At 41.2% G+C, this 15,735-nt stretch overlaps 1 protein-coding gene across 3 annotated transcripts in view; it reads right to left on the reverse strand.

Moving 5' to 3' along the window:
* The window catches only part of pcsk5b (proprotein convertase subtilisin/kexin type 5b), a 124,505-nt gene that overhangs the window by 56,936 nt on the left and 51,834 nt on the right, over nt 1-15,735 (reverse strand). For all 3 annotated transcript variants that reach the window (XM_033618842.2, XM_033618844.2, XM_033618843.2), the window contains exons 10-15: nt 15,154-15,257; nt 11,880-11,997; nt 5,637-5,825; nt 4,825-4,961; nt 4,148-4,279; nt 3,877-3,979 (exon numbers count right to left, since the gene is read on the reverse strand). In XM_033618842.2, coding sequence (XP_033474733.1) covers nt 3,877-3,979; nt 4,148-4,279; nt 4,825-4,961; nt 5,637-5,825; nt 11,880-11,997; nt 15,154-15,257 — 783 coding nt within the window. The remainder of the gene's footprint in view (nt 1-3,876; nt 3,980-4,147; nt 4,280-4,824; nt 4,962-5,636; nt 5,826-11,879; nt 11,998-15,153; nt 15,258-15,735) is intronic.

Below are 15,735 nucleotides of genomic sequence, written 5' to 3' on the forward strand. Positions count from 1 at the left end.
GTCACGAAAAAGAATCAAACTAAGTAAATATAGACAAGGTGAAACCAAAAAGAAAGCAGAAAGTACCGAGAGACTTACAGGTGCATTATTTTGAACATTATCATATCCGTGGTAGGGTTGCAGCGGTATAACAGTTTTAAGGTGTACTGTGGTATAAAAAATTGATGGATATCGTGCTGTGTCCATCTGCTTGTGTACAGTATAAAAATAATACAACTGGACGGAGAATCTCACCTTTCCTCCTTAACTGCCTGAGTTTTTACACAAAATATCATAAAAAATGAAGGAGAAAAAAAAGGTTTCAAGTTTCAATTATAATAAAGCATAAAAAAACTCTTTGTTTTCATTCCTTTAAGGATAATTGTAACTGATAATGGGGTGGCTGTGGCTCAGAGGTAGAGCTGGTCATCCACCAATGGAAAGATCTGGGGTTTGATCCCCAGCTCCTTCAGTCCGCATACTGAAGTATCCTTGGGCAAGATACTGAACCCCAAATTGCTCCCAATGGCTGTTCGGTAGGTGTGTGAGAGCATGTGACTAGTCAGTGAGTAGCCGGTGGTACCATGTATGGTAGCCTTGGCTGCCAGAGTGTTAATGGGTGTGTTATTGGGTGAATGTGACTCAGTAATGTAAAACAGCACTTTGAGTGGTCAGAAGACTAGAAAGGCGCTATACAATGTTTTCTGATACAGTTTTCGTACCGTGAAAAAATCTTGTTGCAGTCCTAGTCTTTGGTACATCTATTTATGTTTAAAAGAGCCCTGAAGTTAACTGTGTGTCTGAGGAGTTGGCTGTCGATGTAAAAGTTTGTCGACCACCAGGTACACTTGCTTGTTGTTTTTCCTGCTGCCCCTCAGGGACGGGTACAGTACTTTGCAGCATTCATTTATTTCCTATGGAAATTCGGATGTTCAGACCATAATTAGCTTCTGTTCATTCTTTACCTTTGCTTTTGATCAGTTCTTTCTGTTGAACATGTTCAACCTAAGGTTGGCCTGGGTGCACTCGCTGGGGCTTAATGTTGTTTACTGTGCCCGGTGGGAGTTTAAGGTGAGTTTTCGTCAAGTCTTTATTATTTGTCTCTGCGTTGTTGGGTACAGTTTTTGAAATACTGCAGAAACATTTAAAAAACAGACCCACCTGTTTACATATCGTGTCTCTACCTTATGTCTTGCTTTAGTCTTTTGTTGTAACGTCTGATCTAGAAAGGAAGCATACCGTCTCTCACATCACACCTAGCTTTCTTTCACCACACTTATGTGAATCTTAGTGTTGATGCACGCTCCTCAAAAACAAAATATGAGGCAGAGGTAAAAACAAAGAAGTTGGATTTATTCTTAGTAAATTATTAAACTATCTCAGTAAGATGAAATGCCTGACTGCGTTTCCAACTCTTCAAAGATCCATCTACAACCAAATAAATTACAATACATAAATACCTAAGATTTATTTTCACCTGTCAGGAGGTCACCAGATGTATTAATTTGGTTTTTCCATTAACATAGCAAAACATGCACAGTAAATTTCTGCTGGAATGCACATTATTAAAATCATTCATGCAAACTGGGCTGTTAGACAGTAGTTTCTTTGAAGCCTGAGAAAACAGGACAGGAATAAAGCCTTGAGCTGATTAAATCCAGTTATTGGTGGATTGGTATGCACCGACATTCAATTTACCTTTCTGATTGAGACCCTCAGCTAATATTGATCCTTCTCTTTATTTGCCTGTCTCTGAACCCCCAGAGGACTTCACACTCTTTAAAACAATCAGATGTTGTTGAAGTCACATATAAGAGCCAGACGCATCTTCTGGCTGTAGCTTTGAAGCTCAGGTGCACTTTTTAAATTAAGAGAAGGGGAAAAAAAGCAAATCTGTTGAGAGCAATTACGTTTACATTTTCATGTATACTTTGAGAATCTACAAACTGTGTATTAAAGTGAGAAAGGTCAGTGAGACTGAGTGGAATTTAATAATGCCACCTACGTGCTGCTCTCCACAAGTTATAATATATACAACAGGTGCAAAATAAAAGTTTATTCACTCACTCACTACATGAGTAATCTTTGTATTTCTTAATTCACCTTCTGTTGATATTCATTCAATTCATGAATAAGTTGATTGAGCCTGAATCTTTGTTTGAAATAATTCCCAAGGTAAGAGGAGGAAGAGGAGAGACACAAATGCAGTTTCTAAATGAAGATGTGAAGCAGTTCAAGCAGTTTGGGTTAGTGTGGTGTTATATACGATCGAGACAGCACATTGAGGTCCCACCCCAACTGGAGGAGAAAACAAGTCATGGCTCTCCAATGGATTTGCATTGTGTGAAAGTGCCTCCTTTTGATTTCCATCTACTAGCAAACAACAGAAATGGGATGCACTATCTACAGGGTTAAGAACCCAGAATTTAACTTTTACAGGCACAGAACAGAGAAATGGAGCCTTTAAGAAGACCAAAGTGAAGGAGGAAAGCGAAAACTGTGGGATCCTGACACTCATGCTTTCGTGTGCAGCATGCATTTTTCTAATTTGGCCAGACACACTGTAAAGGTTGGAGCTAACTGAGCTACACGAGGCCTGGTTGTGATTTTTGTTTGGGTAAATGATGATCTTATCTGGTGAAACTATCAAGTTGTAAATATTCGTTTGGGCAGGTGTGAACACAACAATCGCACTCAGGTGCGCACCAAATCAACTGAACCTTCTTAAAGAGCCAGTCTCGGTCCAGTTACGAACAAACTCTAGTGCTGTTCGTTTGTGGTGAGAGTGTGTCCCAACCTTGAACTGCGCCTTGTTTTCAAACTGTGTGGTTTACCTAAAATGAACAATGACAGCAATATAGTCCACGATGACCAGCGCTAAAATCAACCTGCGTAGTTGTCCCTCCACTGTGACATTAGAAAGTGTCACATTTATCTTGCAAGTGTACTCTTCTTCAACGTTTTGTTTACTTCCTGGCCAATCAACAGCATATTTCTCACACAAGGCATTTTATCTGGTCCACTTGTAAATGCTGCCGTGAGAACACGAACCAACTCTATGCCATTATGCAACTTTGTAACAAAATTAGTCCTTGATTCAGACCAAAACAAATGAACGCTAGGTCTGAAAGCACCCTTAGAGTATGACTTGTTGTGCTCTGTCTCTATGTTCTGTCCAAACTTGTTGTATAAAGCTCCTTTCATACATGCACTGCAAACCTGAAATTATCTAGATATTACCAGGGGCGCTGTATTTAAGAACATTTGTCCATATTAGTTAGATTGGACATTAACTAGTCTCATGTAGTTGGAGCCCATGTGTGAACAGACCAGGTAATAGTCTGGAAAATTCACAGCGAGTGAGTGGGTGCGCTGACGACATTTCTATCATGAGGCTCAAGGAAAACAAGAAGAAAACAAACATCTGAGGGTGAAGAAGATGGCTCACTTACACGAAGACGGCAACGAAAATGTCTAACTGGAAAGGAACTTCCATTTGTATGGCCTGATGCCAAAATCCTCAAAAATTCAGCGAGACTATTTTTATGAACAAATTACAGACTGGTAACGTGACTGCGGTTTAATCTGCATCATGTCCTGCCTCCTGCACAATCTACCCAGGCGCCATCCCTCACACAGACCAAGTAGAGTATTTCAAGTGGACGAGACAGCTCCTGACACGGACAATCTCCTGCTGTGTGCTACATGTGTGGAAGGGAAACTTCTACTTAACTTCGTTAATACGAGAAAATGGCTCAAGAGAGACACAACCTTTGCTCTTGTTGATAAATCCCAATATTCCAAAGTACAGTCAGTACATTTTTATATATCTACTTTATATATTTATTAATTTACACAAGAAGAAGAAGAAGTATTGATTTTTTGGGGCATTCTGACCTGGTGTTGTTCTTGAACTTGAGGAAATAGTGGAGGCAGTTGATGCAGTGATGGGGTCCAGGACCTTCACAGCCATTCTCATTGCACTCAGGGTCACAGGGGCCTGGAGACACACAGAGGTGACTGTAGGAATACGTCTTACAGTCTAATAACTTTTTTTATTGCGCCCTTTAATAACAGCCTTATTCCTAATGCATCAGTACAGCTCACTATCATTGTGACAAGACAGTAAAAATAGCAGACTTTGTACGGCTCTGGATTTATCACTCACCGTTGTACTCCTCTGTGAACTCCTCTTCGGTGGGCGTCAGCATGTCTGTGGAGCGGGGCTTATCGCTGCGCAGAGACGAGTACGGGTGCACAGAGGTGCCATACAGCACCAGTGACCACTCCTTCAGTTTGCCTGAGGAAAATAATAAAGAAGAAGAAAAAAATAAAGTCTTAGACGCAGATCCAGTCCTGATGGCAAGCAGCTGAATGTTCTTTGAAATCTATTTGATTTGTATATCTGATAAACAGAGTTGTCATTATGGTCCACAAAAAACAAGAGTATAATATCACGCAGATGTGCAGAGTTTTCTCCTTTTTTGTGTTCAGTTGTAGCAGTTCAAACATCTTTCACCACTCTATAACTTATTCTGTATTTTCAGCTACAATAAGTGGAATATTTCACATTAAACTCTTCACAATGCACATGAGAAAACTAGGCACAAGTTACGTGGGATTATAGAGATCGACCTAACAGCTTCTTAGAAATTAATACTGTCCATTTGAGACTTTATGTTGTTAAATTAGTGGGTCATCGAGCAGTTAAGTTCACTGCCTCCAGAGCAACATGTGTGCTCCTGCTGGTCCTCTAAACTCTCTCCTGTTTCTACTCTCTGCAAATTGAATCAAACAAAATAATAATAATAATAACAATTAAAGAAATTAGCTACACTGTCATACCGGGTACTTTCTGGCTGCGGAGTTGAGAAGGTGAATCATAGATCTCTAGGACCCAGTCGCCTGCTGCCTTCTCTCCCCAGCAGTGGGTGGTCATAAACTCCCAGTTCTTAAAACCCTCCATGGAGTGATCAAACAACCTGCACAACAAGAACACAAGCATGCACACACACATGCACACACATGTACACATACCCATACAAACATAAACACACACACACAAAATCATACACAAGATATCAGATGAGGAAACAACTCAAGTAGTGCAAATACAAGTACAAACAACCTCAACCACTCAACCAAGTACACTCAGTCTCTAATGAACAGCAGACAAACATGGTAAAGGACTGCAGTTTATCTGATGTAAACATGAACTTGCTACATAATACACGACATCCAGTGTTAACAAAGCAAGCATAGAACAAGTGAATCCACAATTTTTCAAGGACAAGAAGTTTTCTAAATGGATACTTTGCCAGTTGCCAAGCAGCTCTGTATCATAACAATATGGGTTGTAGATGAACTACGGTAAACTTCCCTCCTTCTTGCCAGGAAAAAACTGCTAGATTACACCATCCATCGTATTTTCGCTGGCTCTAGGACTGTTGCTCAAATTACATATTGTACTACCTCTTTTTTGTACACCTCCCTGTTTTCAGAAACATATTTCAGTGCAATGTTTGGCTGTCATACGACAATATGTGAACAAGAAGTGAGCCCCTATACTGTTTCCTGTATTGTGAAAAACAGAAGCTGGAAAGAAAAAAAAAAAAAAAAAAAACAGGCTTCCAGGAAGTGCACCAAGCTTTGTTTACCTGTTGGCAAGCAGCTGAGACTTGGTCCCTGAGGGTGAGGTCAGATTGATTGACAGGTCCCCACGGCGGGTGTGTGTGATTGTGATACGTACGACCACGTGCTCCAGGTAGATCACGTGGTGGTTGGGGTTGTCAGTGCATCCTGTTGCCTTGTACACTGACCGAACCACATGCTCTGGACGGATAGTTCTGCAGGACAAGATGGGAACCAGTTAAGAAGGAGGACACGAGGAGAACATACACACAAAAACAGAGATATTAACAGCTTAGTATTGTTTTTAATCAGTGTATGGAGTTATCAATCAGCCTACTGAAGGACACAAGACACCACCAACACACAATCAGCTCCACTGACAGAAAGTGGGAAAACCATAAAACACTTTTGCGAGCATTGCGGCATTAACCAGAGAGATTTGCTGGGTGTACCAGTGCATTTCATTGCAGCAAAAAATATAAAACAAACAAATAAACAGGATATCAGATATTACTGCAGAGTAGCTGGCTAGTCAGGTTAAAACCTTATCACATAGATAAGTTACATATCACTTATGATAAATGTAGGCTGTCAGACCCTAAGTTCTGGTGATATACTTGTCTTTCAAATCATATATCTCTCTATGAAGCTATGATACAGTTTTTTTGAGTGAAGAGGAAGTGCATTTAAAGCTACTAATTAGTAAGAGCTCCCATCTTTACATTTCAGGGTTTCACGTGCAGATTGGACCCTGACAGCTGGCTAAAGCTGAAGGATTCCCAAGTGACCAGATGTATATCAATTACTAACCCGTGTTGCGTTAAATTTGTGAAGAAAACTTTTTTTTTTCCCCTGCATGCCTCCACGGTGAAGGAAGAATCCAAAACAGACAATTCTTCTTGATTAATTGAGGTCATAGGCGACTGTGTTTTACAACAGCAAAACTATATCAGAACATCAGTTTACAAACTCTCACACAGTATAATCAAAGTCTCATTTATCCAGAAATATGCTCAGTGCTTCCCAAACAGACAGCCCTTTGCGACAGGGAACTGAACTAAAAGTGAAACTTAGCAATGCTCTCTTTAAAACCAGACTCCATTGACAAAAACAGTAATTTTACCTTCCTGAACAACGGAGATGCTGGTCTACCACTGCTTTGATCAGTTTTTTTGTGTTACTGTGTGATCTGGGTGAATGCAAACTAATGTCTTAAAACACCAAGGTCACAGAATAACACTAACTAATTGATTGATGCAGGCAGTGGTAGACCAGCAGCTCCCGTGTTCAGTGAGTTAAAATTACTGTTTTTCTCAATGGACTCTGGCATTGAAGAGTTTCACTTCCTGTTCAGTTCCACATCAGAAAGGTTGTCTGTTTGGGAAGCACTGAAAATAGGACTGGATAATGAGACTTGGATTATGTTGCACAAGTTGGGTGAATGTTTGTAAACTGATGTTTTCATATAGCTTTGCTGTTGTTAGACGCGAATCCTTGCAACTTCGATTTCATCAAAAATTTTCTGTACTTGATTCTTTGTTCAGCGTGGAGAATTCAACACAACACAGGGTGAGTAACTAATATACAAACGGTCATTTGTGGAGTGAAGTGTTGCTTTAAACTGGACATCATCTTCAAAACATAGGATTTAGCTGCTGAATGTAACTCTGTGTGCCCTCGGTCATAATGATTTTTCAGGGATTGAGGTTGGGGACTGTGACTGTCTCCCTACACTGAGACATTCTGTCCAGTCAACTCACCAAAAAAAAAATCTGTTAATGACTGACGTAACACTCAATATCAAGTTTCAATACACTGAGGCAATCAATGTGTACTTCGATTTAACTTCTTCCAAAAACACAAAGAGCGCACACAAACGGTTCGCACAAGAGGTTTTCCATTTCTCAAACCTCAACCAGCCAAAGAAACCAAGTACCATGAGCATGGTGAGAAAGACAAAGATCATTATTTGTTCTGTCCGCTATGCACAGCCACTGAACAGCCAACGCAAACATCTAATGAACCCTTGAATAACATCTGTGGTATGATCTAATGTACAGTAAGTAAGACAGAAACACTGAAAACATGGACAGGTCCAGCACAGGGGATGATGAACACTATCATGGCAGAGCAAAGCTTTTGATAATGAGTCATACACACATTACTGCTGCACAACAGTGGTACATAAAGCAGCTGAGCCAACTCGGCTCAGTACTGGATTACATGCAGGGTTATTTGCTGGAGACTGGTGAATTCCACTTTCTAGCAAAATAACATATAAACGCACTTCTTTAATTACTTCTTTTTGTGGGGTAGAGGGTTAGAGACAATTATTGCAGCGACTTGTGTCGTTTGATTCTGTATTGGAAACCATTTCATTAGACGCCCTGTTGTCAGGGTTACAATGATGGTGATGACATTTTAAGAGCCTAAGTGATACAGCACAGATGTTTATCATTAAGAAGAAAATTACTCCAAGACAATTATCGGCTGGTAAAGATTGCCTTTAGTTGTGCGATGAAGATGAAGTATTTTTTCCTGGAACGACATTTTACTTAAACTTGGCTTTAGGTTTAAATGAGACAAAAAGCATCACAACTGCGTAATTGATCACTAAAAGTTTTCTGTTTTGCCATTCAGCTAGTGCCCGTCGAGACCTAGAAAGATTTTAGTTACAGTCATAAATACCTGCTTTAATCATTCGGCTAATTGTTCTCTCAGAACTTTAGTGTGGATGTGACCATGTGAAATGATGAGTAAGTGACTGTGTTGGCTGTTGGATCACTCTATTGATAATTAATTACAGCTAAATATGCCAATTTGTTTGTGAAAGGCCAAATTCGGCCAGCAAGATGAATTTATTGACTTCCATTAGGGGATGTATTGTAAATGCATGTGTTTCAAACTTCTGACACTGGTTAAACAAATTCACTCATCTCATATCAATTAGATCAGAAAATTTGTATGAAAGTTGTCAAAGTGGTTTATTATTGTTTAAAGCAGTGCGTTATGAATTGTTTTTCCCAGAACAATCCATAACAATTTCTCCATTTGTCCTTTGACTCCGTCTCCAATCATTTACATAATTCTCCAGGGACTAATAGTCAATACAAACAATTAACATTAAAACCACTGAAAACAGAGAAATACAGCAGAAAATTGTGTGAGCTCAGGGAGACGTGATGGAATGAATAACAGAGGGAAAGCACTGATTGTCTCTTTCGTAAGCAGTCGAAGACTGTTTGGAAGGCGGACAGCAGTAATGGCTGGGGAGTCTAAGGCTGATATCACAGCTCTGGCTTCTCCATGACACAACACAGATAACTGAACTGTACGCATGGGACCGAGCAGAGCAGATGCACAGCTGATTACCACCAGCCTGATTGCGCACAGATCAGGCAGTTTTTCCTGGTGCGTGCTCCAAGTGGAGTGAGGCGAGCGATTGCAGACAGACATTACCGAACGCAGTCAGAGGGGCCAGCCAGAGGGTGTGTGGGAACACACCAGTGAGGTGACGGCTGCACTCGTGTAGCGAGTTAGAAGCACAGAACACACACATCTGTAGATGTACCAACTGAGAAAAAGAGAAGCAGATAGACCTGCCTCCAAAATACATTAACACATTGGATGAAAAAACACGTGAGCACAGAGACAATTATACATGATTTTGATACTCAATAAAGGGATTTGTTAAGGGAAAACAATATTTCAGACTTTATAGGGCAGTCTGAAATATTGTTTTGTGCTGTGTTACATATTAAACTGTCATGACTTTTCTCTCTTTGTTCCAGAAACAAAACAAAGCCTTATGTTTCATGGTGATTGTCTACTTTTACTTCTTTGCAAGCCTGCTATCTGGCTGGATGGACGAGGGGTAATTCTATTTATGGACAAGGCTTAAGCTCCCAAACTGGACAAATGTCTGACTGACCATTTCATGCAGCTCTAAGGCTACTCACAAACACACTACACATGGAAAGGGAAGCTGAAATGACAGGGTGGTTTTTATTTCTTTCACACAACAACACTGGTAATCTCTCCATGAGCCAGCACACACTACATGAGTATGGAGGTCTGAGCACGAGTGTCTCTGACACAGGCTGGACTTTACATAAGCCTCATATGGTCTGACTTGTGCGCTGGAGCAGAACAGGCAGAATGACACTGATAATGCTGCAGTCGCTGGCCACCGAGCCAAACCAGTTCAGAGCCCAAGTTCAGCCAGTCAGCCTAACACAGAACAGTGCTCAGGCTTCCAGCTGCATCAAGAATAACAAGCTGTGAAGCCCTGGCTCTCTCCTTGTGTGTGTGTGTGTGTGTGTGTGTGTGTGTGTGTCTCTCTCTCTCTCTCTGTGTGAGTGTAAGTGCGTGCGTAGTAAAGGTCTTATATGAGAAGCACCCTGCCAGAACTAATGCTTGGCCCCTATCAAGGTACAGCTTGCACAACCGCACTCTCAAACACATGCTGGTGCATAAAACACCAGGGAAAGAAAAAAAAAAGAGAGAGAAAATGAGAAAGATGTTTGTCACATATGTTGGTTTGAGAGTTGACTCACTTATCTGGCATTTCACTTTGAACTGCGAGAGGCTGCCGCAATAAATATACCTGTTTAACTACAGAATGGCCGTCCGTAAGTGTGGCAGTAGATTTCCAGGCTTACATTGTGTGCCTCATTTTGAACCCTTCAGAGCATTTCAACCAAAAAATAAATTGGTTCACAACCTGAAAAGTTGGTTCCCAGTTGGAACAAAAAAACAGCAGATTTACCCTGACCTGAAGTGTGAACCAGGGTGACATCAAGCGGCATGTCATATTCTACAGGTTGCAAAAAGAGGATTGAGTCATGCACATAATAGTCTTTCACTTCAACCTATCATTAATAGTTGGTCCGTGCTTATTTTCTGGATACAAACTAATACTCACATTTAATCTGTGTGATGTCATATTGTTTCTGTAAGCTGTTTTGTTGAGCTGCCGCTTAGCAAGGTGCTCTGAGTACATTTAAACACGGCTTATACTGCGAGAGGTAAAAGTGGAAGAGTTGAAAATGTGGAAAATAATACAGCGAGTTGCCATCTAGGTTCAGACTACCGAGCCTCCGTGTTTGTATTTTGTTTCCTACATAAGTATAGGCATAACTTATAAACCCTGGCTGCACTAAGACTGTTTACTTCGGTTGTGAACTGTGCAACGCCCTCAGTTGATGACACATTCTTGATTACAACAGTTCCACTCTGAACTGCTAAAAACGCTGCTTCGCTATATCACCAAGGTTCCAAGAATCCTGAACAGACCCGGTTTAAGAACCACAGCTAATTTGGCTAAAACAGAGTGAGGACGAAAGGGTTTTCCAAGTTTTTTTATGTAAGAACTTGACTTGCCTGGACAGAAAAGTTTAATGACAACATACTAGTGTAATGTCTGTGAGTCCACATACTTTTGGCCATGTACTCTATTCATTAGTGAGCTCAACAACTGGTCTGGTCACTTGGAAGGGCAGCTTGTCAGCACTTCAAATTAAGCAATTGTAATTTTCAAGCTAGTGTATCAGGACATGTTTCTATAGCCCCTTTTCTGCTGCCAGATTTTCCGCGAATGTTGGGCCGTTTTGCCGGCAAGCTGCGAGCGCTTAGACACACAGAACCGGATTGGCAACTTTGATCCTCCCCCTCGCCTCGTAGGGTAGTCATATTGGCGGAACCCTCTTACTTCAAAAAGACCGAGGCGACCTTCCACAACGGAAGGGGCTGTTGAAGACTTGTGGGAGGAGCTGTTGATGACGCAGCATGTGCGACCCACTGGCGGTGGATAAACAGGAAACAGCTGATAGCAGGAATTAGCGAGCAGCTGGTAGCAAGAGGGAAACACAAACCTGACAGACACTGTAAAGATGAGCAACTGAGGAGACAAGGAATTGCGCACCCTCCTTGTCCTCGCAAACGAAGAGGCCGTTAACAGTCAGATGATGGGGACGGTGAGGAATGGGCCGACTTATGAGAGAATCGCCGAAGGACTGACCAGCCGTGGCTTTTCTTCCCTTCCCTTCACTGTTTACGTCACACGCTGAGCTACACATTTTGTTACTTGCTCACGCCCTCCACTGCCCCGAAAAAGGTGCATTCTGTATAAACAAAAGTAGGTAGGCGGCATTTTGCTACACTCCCCAATTTTGTTTTTATACTGCCAATGCTGAAAAAAGACTGATTGGGCTTTCCTGCAAATTTGCACAATTCCTATCTAAAAAAGGGCTCGTGTGTGTTCATTCTACCTTATTTGTCGGTCTGCGCTCTCCACACAGACGTGCTGAGGAGGTACTTGCTTCCATCGCTCCGCCTCCTTCACCATCGCCTCAGCGTCCATCAATCCAAAGCCGTACAGGTGGCTGACTGCAGGAGACGGTAAAAAAAAAAGTCACAGCTGATCAGACTGCTCCAACGCTGACTCTACTGGCTCTCATGCCAATGATGGTTTATCAAAACACTATTTATAGTTTAAAGTCTTACAGAAGATTTTGCTTTTTTCCCCGAACTCTAAAACATGCAACCACAAATAATATGAAAGGTCAGATTAAGAATCAGTGACAAGACTTCTGGACAAGTTTGTAGCCCTCCTTTAAGGCATCTAGTATTGTAATGTTTTTAAAGTCCTACTAAAGACTGTTATGTAAAAGCAAAAGTTCAGAGCATCAAGTGCTTTAACAGGTATTCTCTACTGAGGACACCTAATGTACTTGTCTAGAAGTGAAAAAGAAAGTTTGGAAACCACTAAACTTATGGGTACAGCAGCTCAAATATGAATTCCTTCCATACTTCTCCCACTGCCCCCCCCCCCCCCCCCCCCTGTTCTGGTTCTCTTTAGTTCCTCTTTGAAAAAACAGTCACTTGGAAAATCTCCAGGCACACTGGGCCTGCAGCCTGGCTGACCCCTAGTTCTCACTCTGTTGGGTTTCTCTCCCTCATACAAACACACACACACGCACGCACACACACGCAGGTATGCATACACACTTAGACACGCACGCACAAAGTTAAGAGCAACCACCACATGGACCCTGACAGATGGCAGCTGGTGGCGCAGTAGTTAAGCAAGAAGGAAACATTTTTGGAAACTGCTCATCATCCTTCTTCTGATTGGAGAGAAACTAATGCAGGAGTCAAAATACTGCATATTGATTTCTCTGTAACTGCTCTGTATTGTTCTTTCAAACACTCTACATCCCACTATGAATCTTCAATGCAACTGTTAGTTAACTGATGTGTTGAGACAATATTTACTGACATCCATGACACAGTCCTGCATTTAAACTGATGTGAAAACAAAGAGATTTGGATTTTCTTTCAGCGTCCTTTGACACAACCATAAACAATATATATCTATATATAAACTCTATCTGTAGTGAACTTTTGACTGATTTAAAGATAGTTTTGTGGGGTATAGGATAGGGCTGGGCAATGGACGATGACACTGCTGTACAGCACGGTGTGTGTTTGTCTGACAGAGGGAGTGACAGAGAGAGGGGGGAAGGTGGACTATATTAAGTAATGGGTCTGTAAGTTATTAAAAAGTAAACTCCAGTAAATTAAAAAAACAGGAGTCAGCCCAGTGGATTTGAGCAGATATTGGTAAGTGACGGGGACATTGAAAAATCTTCACAATGGTGGCGACAAACTTCATTCATTCATTCATTTATTCATTCATCTTCTAACCGCTTCATCCTCTTGAGGGTCGCGGGGGGGCTGGAGCCTATCCCAGCTGACATCGGGCAAGAGGCAGGGTACACCCTGGACAGGTCGCCAGACTATCGCAGGGCTGACACATAGAGACAGACAACCATTCACGCTCACATTCACATCTACGGACAATTTAGAGTTATCAATTAACCTAGTCCCCAATCTACATGTCTTTGGACTGTGGGAGGAAGCCGGAGTGCCCGGAGAGAACCCACGCTGACACGGGGAGAACATGCAAATTCCGCACAGAAGGGATCGAACCGGGAACCCTCTTGCTGTGAGGTGACAGTGCTAACCACCAAACCACCGTGCCGCCCTGCAACAAACTTAGTCACTAAAAAATACCACTTAGTCAATCTGGCAGCCCACAATACATTTGATAGATGAAACAGAATTGTTACTTTTTAAGCATTCAACAAATGCCATCAGTACCACCACAAACACATGCCCCAGTGTTGGTGTGGAAGGAGGAATGTGGGGGAGAAGGGGCTTTTAAATGAGCTCAGTGGTCAAACACTGACTGCCATTGGTCCATTGACATCCATTGATCCAGTCCTAGTATATTTTTTATTGCCGATCACTTAACAAGACTCTAGCATTAAGTTGATAATTTATGGTGAATTTCCATCATGGCAATAATTGTGATTATTGTGTCCAGCATCTCCCAAAAGTCTGCTGGGCAACCACCAATAAAAACTGTGCAAAAAAGGCTGCTTACACACTAACCTCAAAATGCAATGCAAAAGATCTTAATCAAGCACTGGCATATTTTTTATCAAAATATATGATGCCATTTTAAATAGTTGAAAGGCCTGGGTTTTTTTAGATCGTTTTTCACTGTAAAAATATGTATGTCTTATCTGTGATGCAATATAAATATTTGTTTCTGTAAAAATGTAAAGTATGGGCCCAAGAATCTATGAACTATCAAACTGACATGGTTGGAAGCCAACATCAATGCAACACAAGAGCAGTGCTCCTCATGTTAATGGTAAAATAGTAAGAGGCTCATTTTTCTACACTATGATCTCCTTATGGAACAACCTTCCCCTGCATGGTAAACAAAGCCAAACAACAGTTCTTAAAACAAATGTTAAGGAGGATTTGTGGGGAGGGTTGATTGTTGTTGACTGTTCACTCAGTTTCTGTAGCCCTACATTCACCATGGGGGTACCACAGCTATAAAGAGGTATCTCCTACCTTATCTCTCCCCTTTTGCTGTTGTGCTCTGTGGGAGAGGTGAGCGACATTGCTATCGTAGTTATTTCTGTGTTTTAGCACTGTTAAGCTGTTCATTTTATACTAACATAATCCTGTGTCACTTAAATTGTGTAGGGGCTCGGGGTTAAATGGTTGTATTTGACAGAGGATTTTGTTTTCACCTCTTGTTGCCAGGAATAAATAGAGATGGCCTCCAAAGGTTTCCATGATCTGGGCCTCTTCATATCAACAGACACTAGGGTCCACCAGTCACATATGTATTGTTTGCTGTTTCCATTAAGGATCACATTGGAAATATGTGTTTTTAGAAAAGCACTGTCCTCTGGGATTTTAGAGTCACGTTTTGAGTCATGATGCTTATAAATTCCTAATAAAAATCAAAGGAAATAATAAAAAAAAGTGAGTCCATATGTTTTAAGCATATTTTGATGATTACTGGTTAATATCATTAATCCCACTTATTTTCACCAGGATAATCGTGAATTTTTCATATCGTCCCGTAACTAGCTGTGTAGAACTCCTAAAAAGATACTGAGATTCGTTCCAAAGCAATCTGATCCTCGGTGTGTGTGTGTGTGTGTGTGTGTGTACCGTTGTATCCAGCAGCATTGGTCTTCCAGTCAGGGGCGCTGAGATGTCCGGCTCTGGAGGTCTTTACAATTATGTGCTGCACATCTCTCCATGTTAAAAGAGGACTGTTGGGAAAAAATTAACACACCAACACATTAATATATTTATTGTAAAATATCTGTGGACCAAGGAGTAGGAACACATAACAAAGCAGGAACTAAATAAATAAATAAGTGATATAAAGACCTGCTGTCCTATGCACATACTTAAACAGTCCTACGCATACATTTCAACAAACACAGATACGACAAGGTCAAGCAGCACTGATGATGTAAATACAGGAATGATGATGAGAAATATGTTTTGAATTATGCATTATGCTTTGAAAAGAAAAGCTGAACATGAAGAGAAAAAACAAAGGACTAAAATGGGAGAATGGACAGTAAAACGTGGAGAGATTTCTTCCTCATGGGAGTAAATTCACAACACAACATGGGGGAGGGCTGGTGGATTAAAGAGGAGCATAAAAAGTTTAGGATAAAAGAGGAAGGAGATTAAAAAACAAAGCGCATGGACGAAGAACGCAGATGAAATGTAAAGCAA

The sequence above is a fragment of the Epinephelus lanceolatus genome, chromosome 9, assembly GCF_041903045.1.
Source record: "Epinephelus lanceolatus isolate andai-2023 chromosome 9, ASM4190304v1, whole genome shotgun sequence".
Lineage (NCBI taxonomy): Eukaryota > Metazoa > Chordata > Actinopteri > Perciformes > Serranidae > Epinephelus > Epinephelus lanceolatus.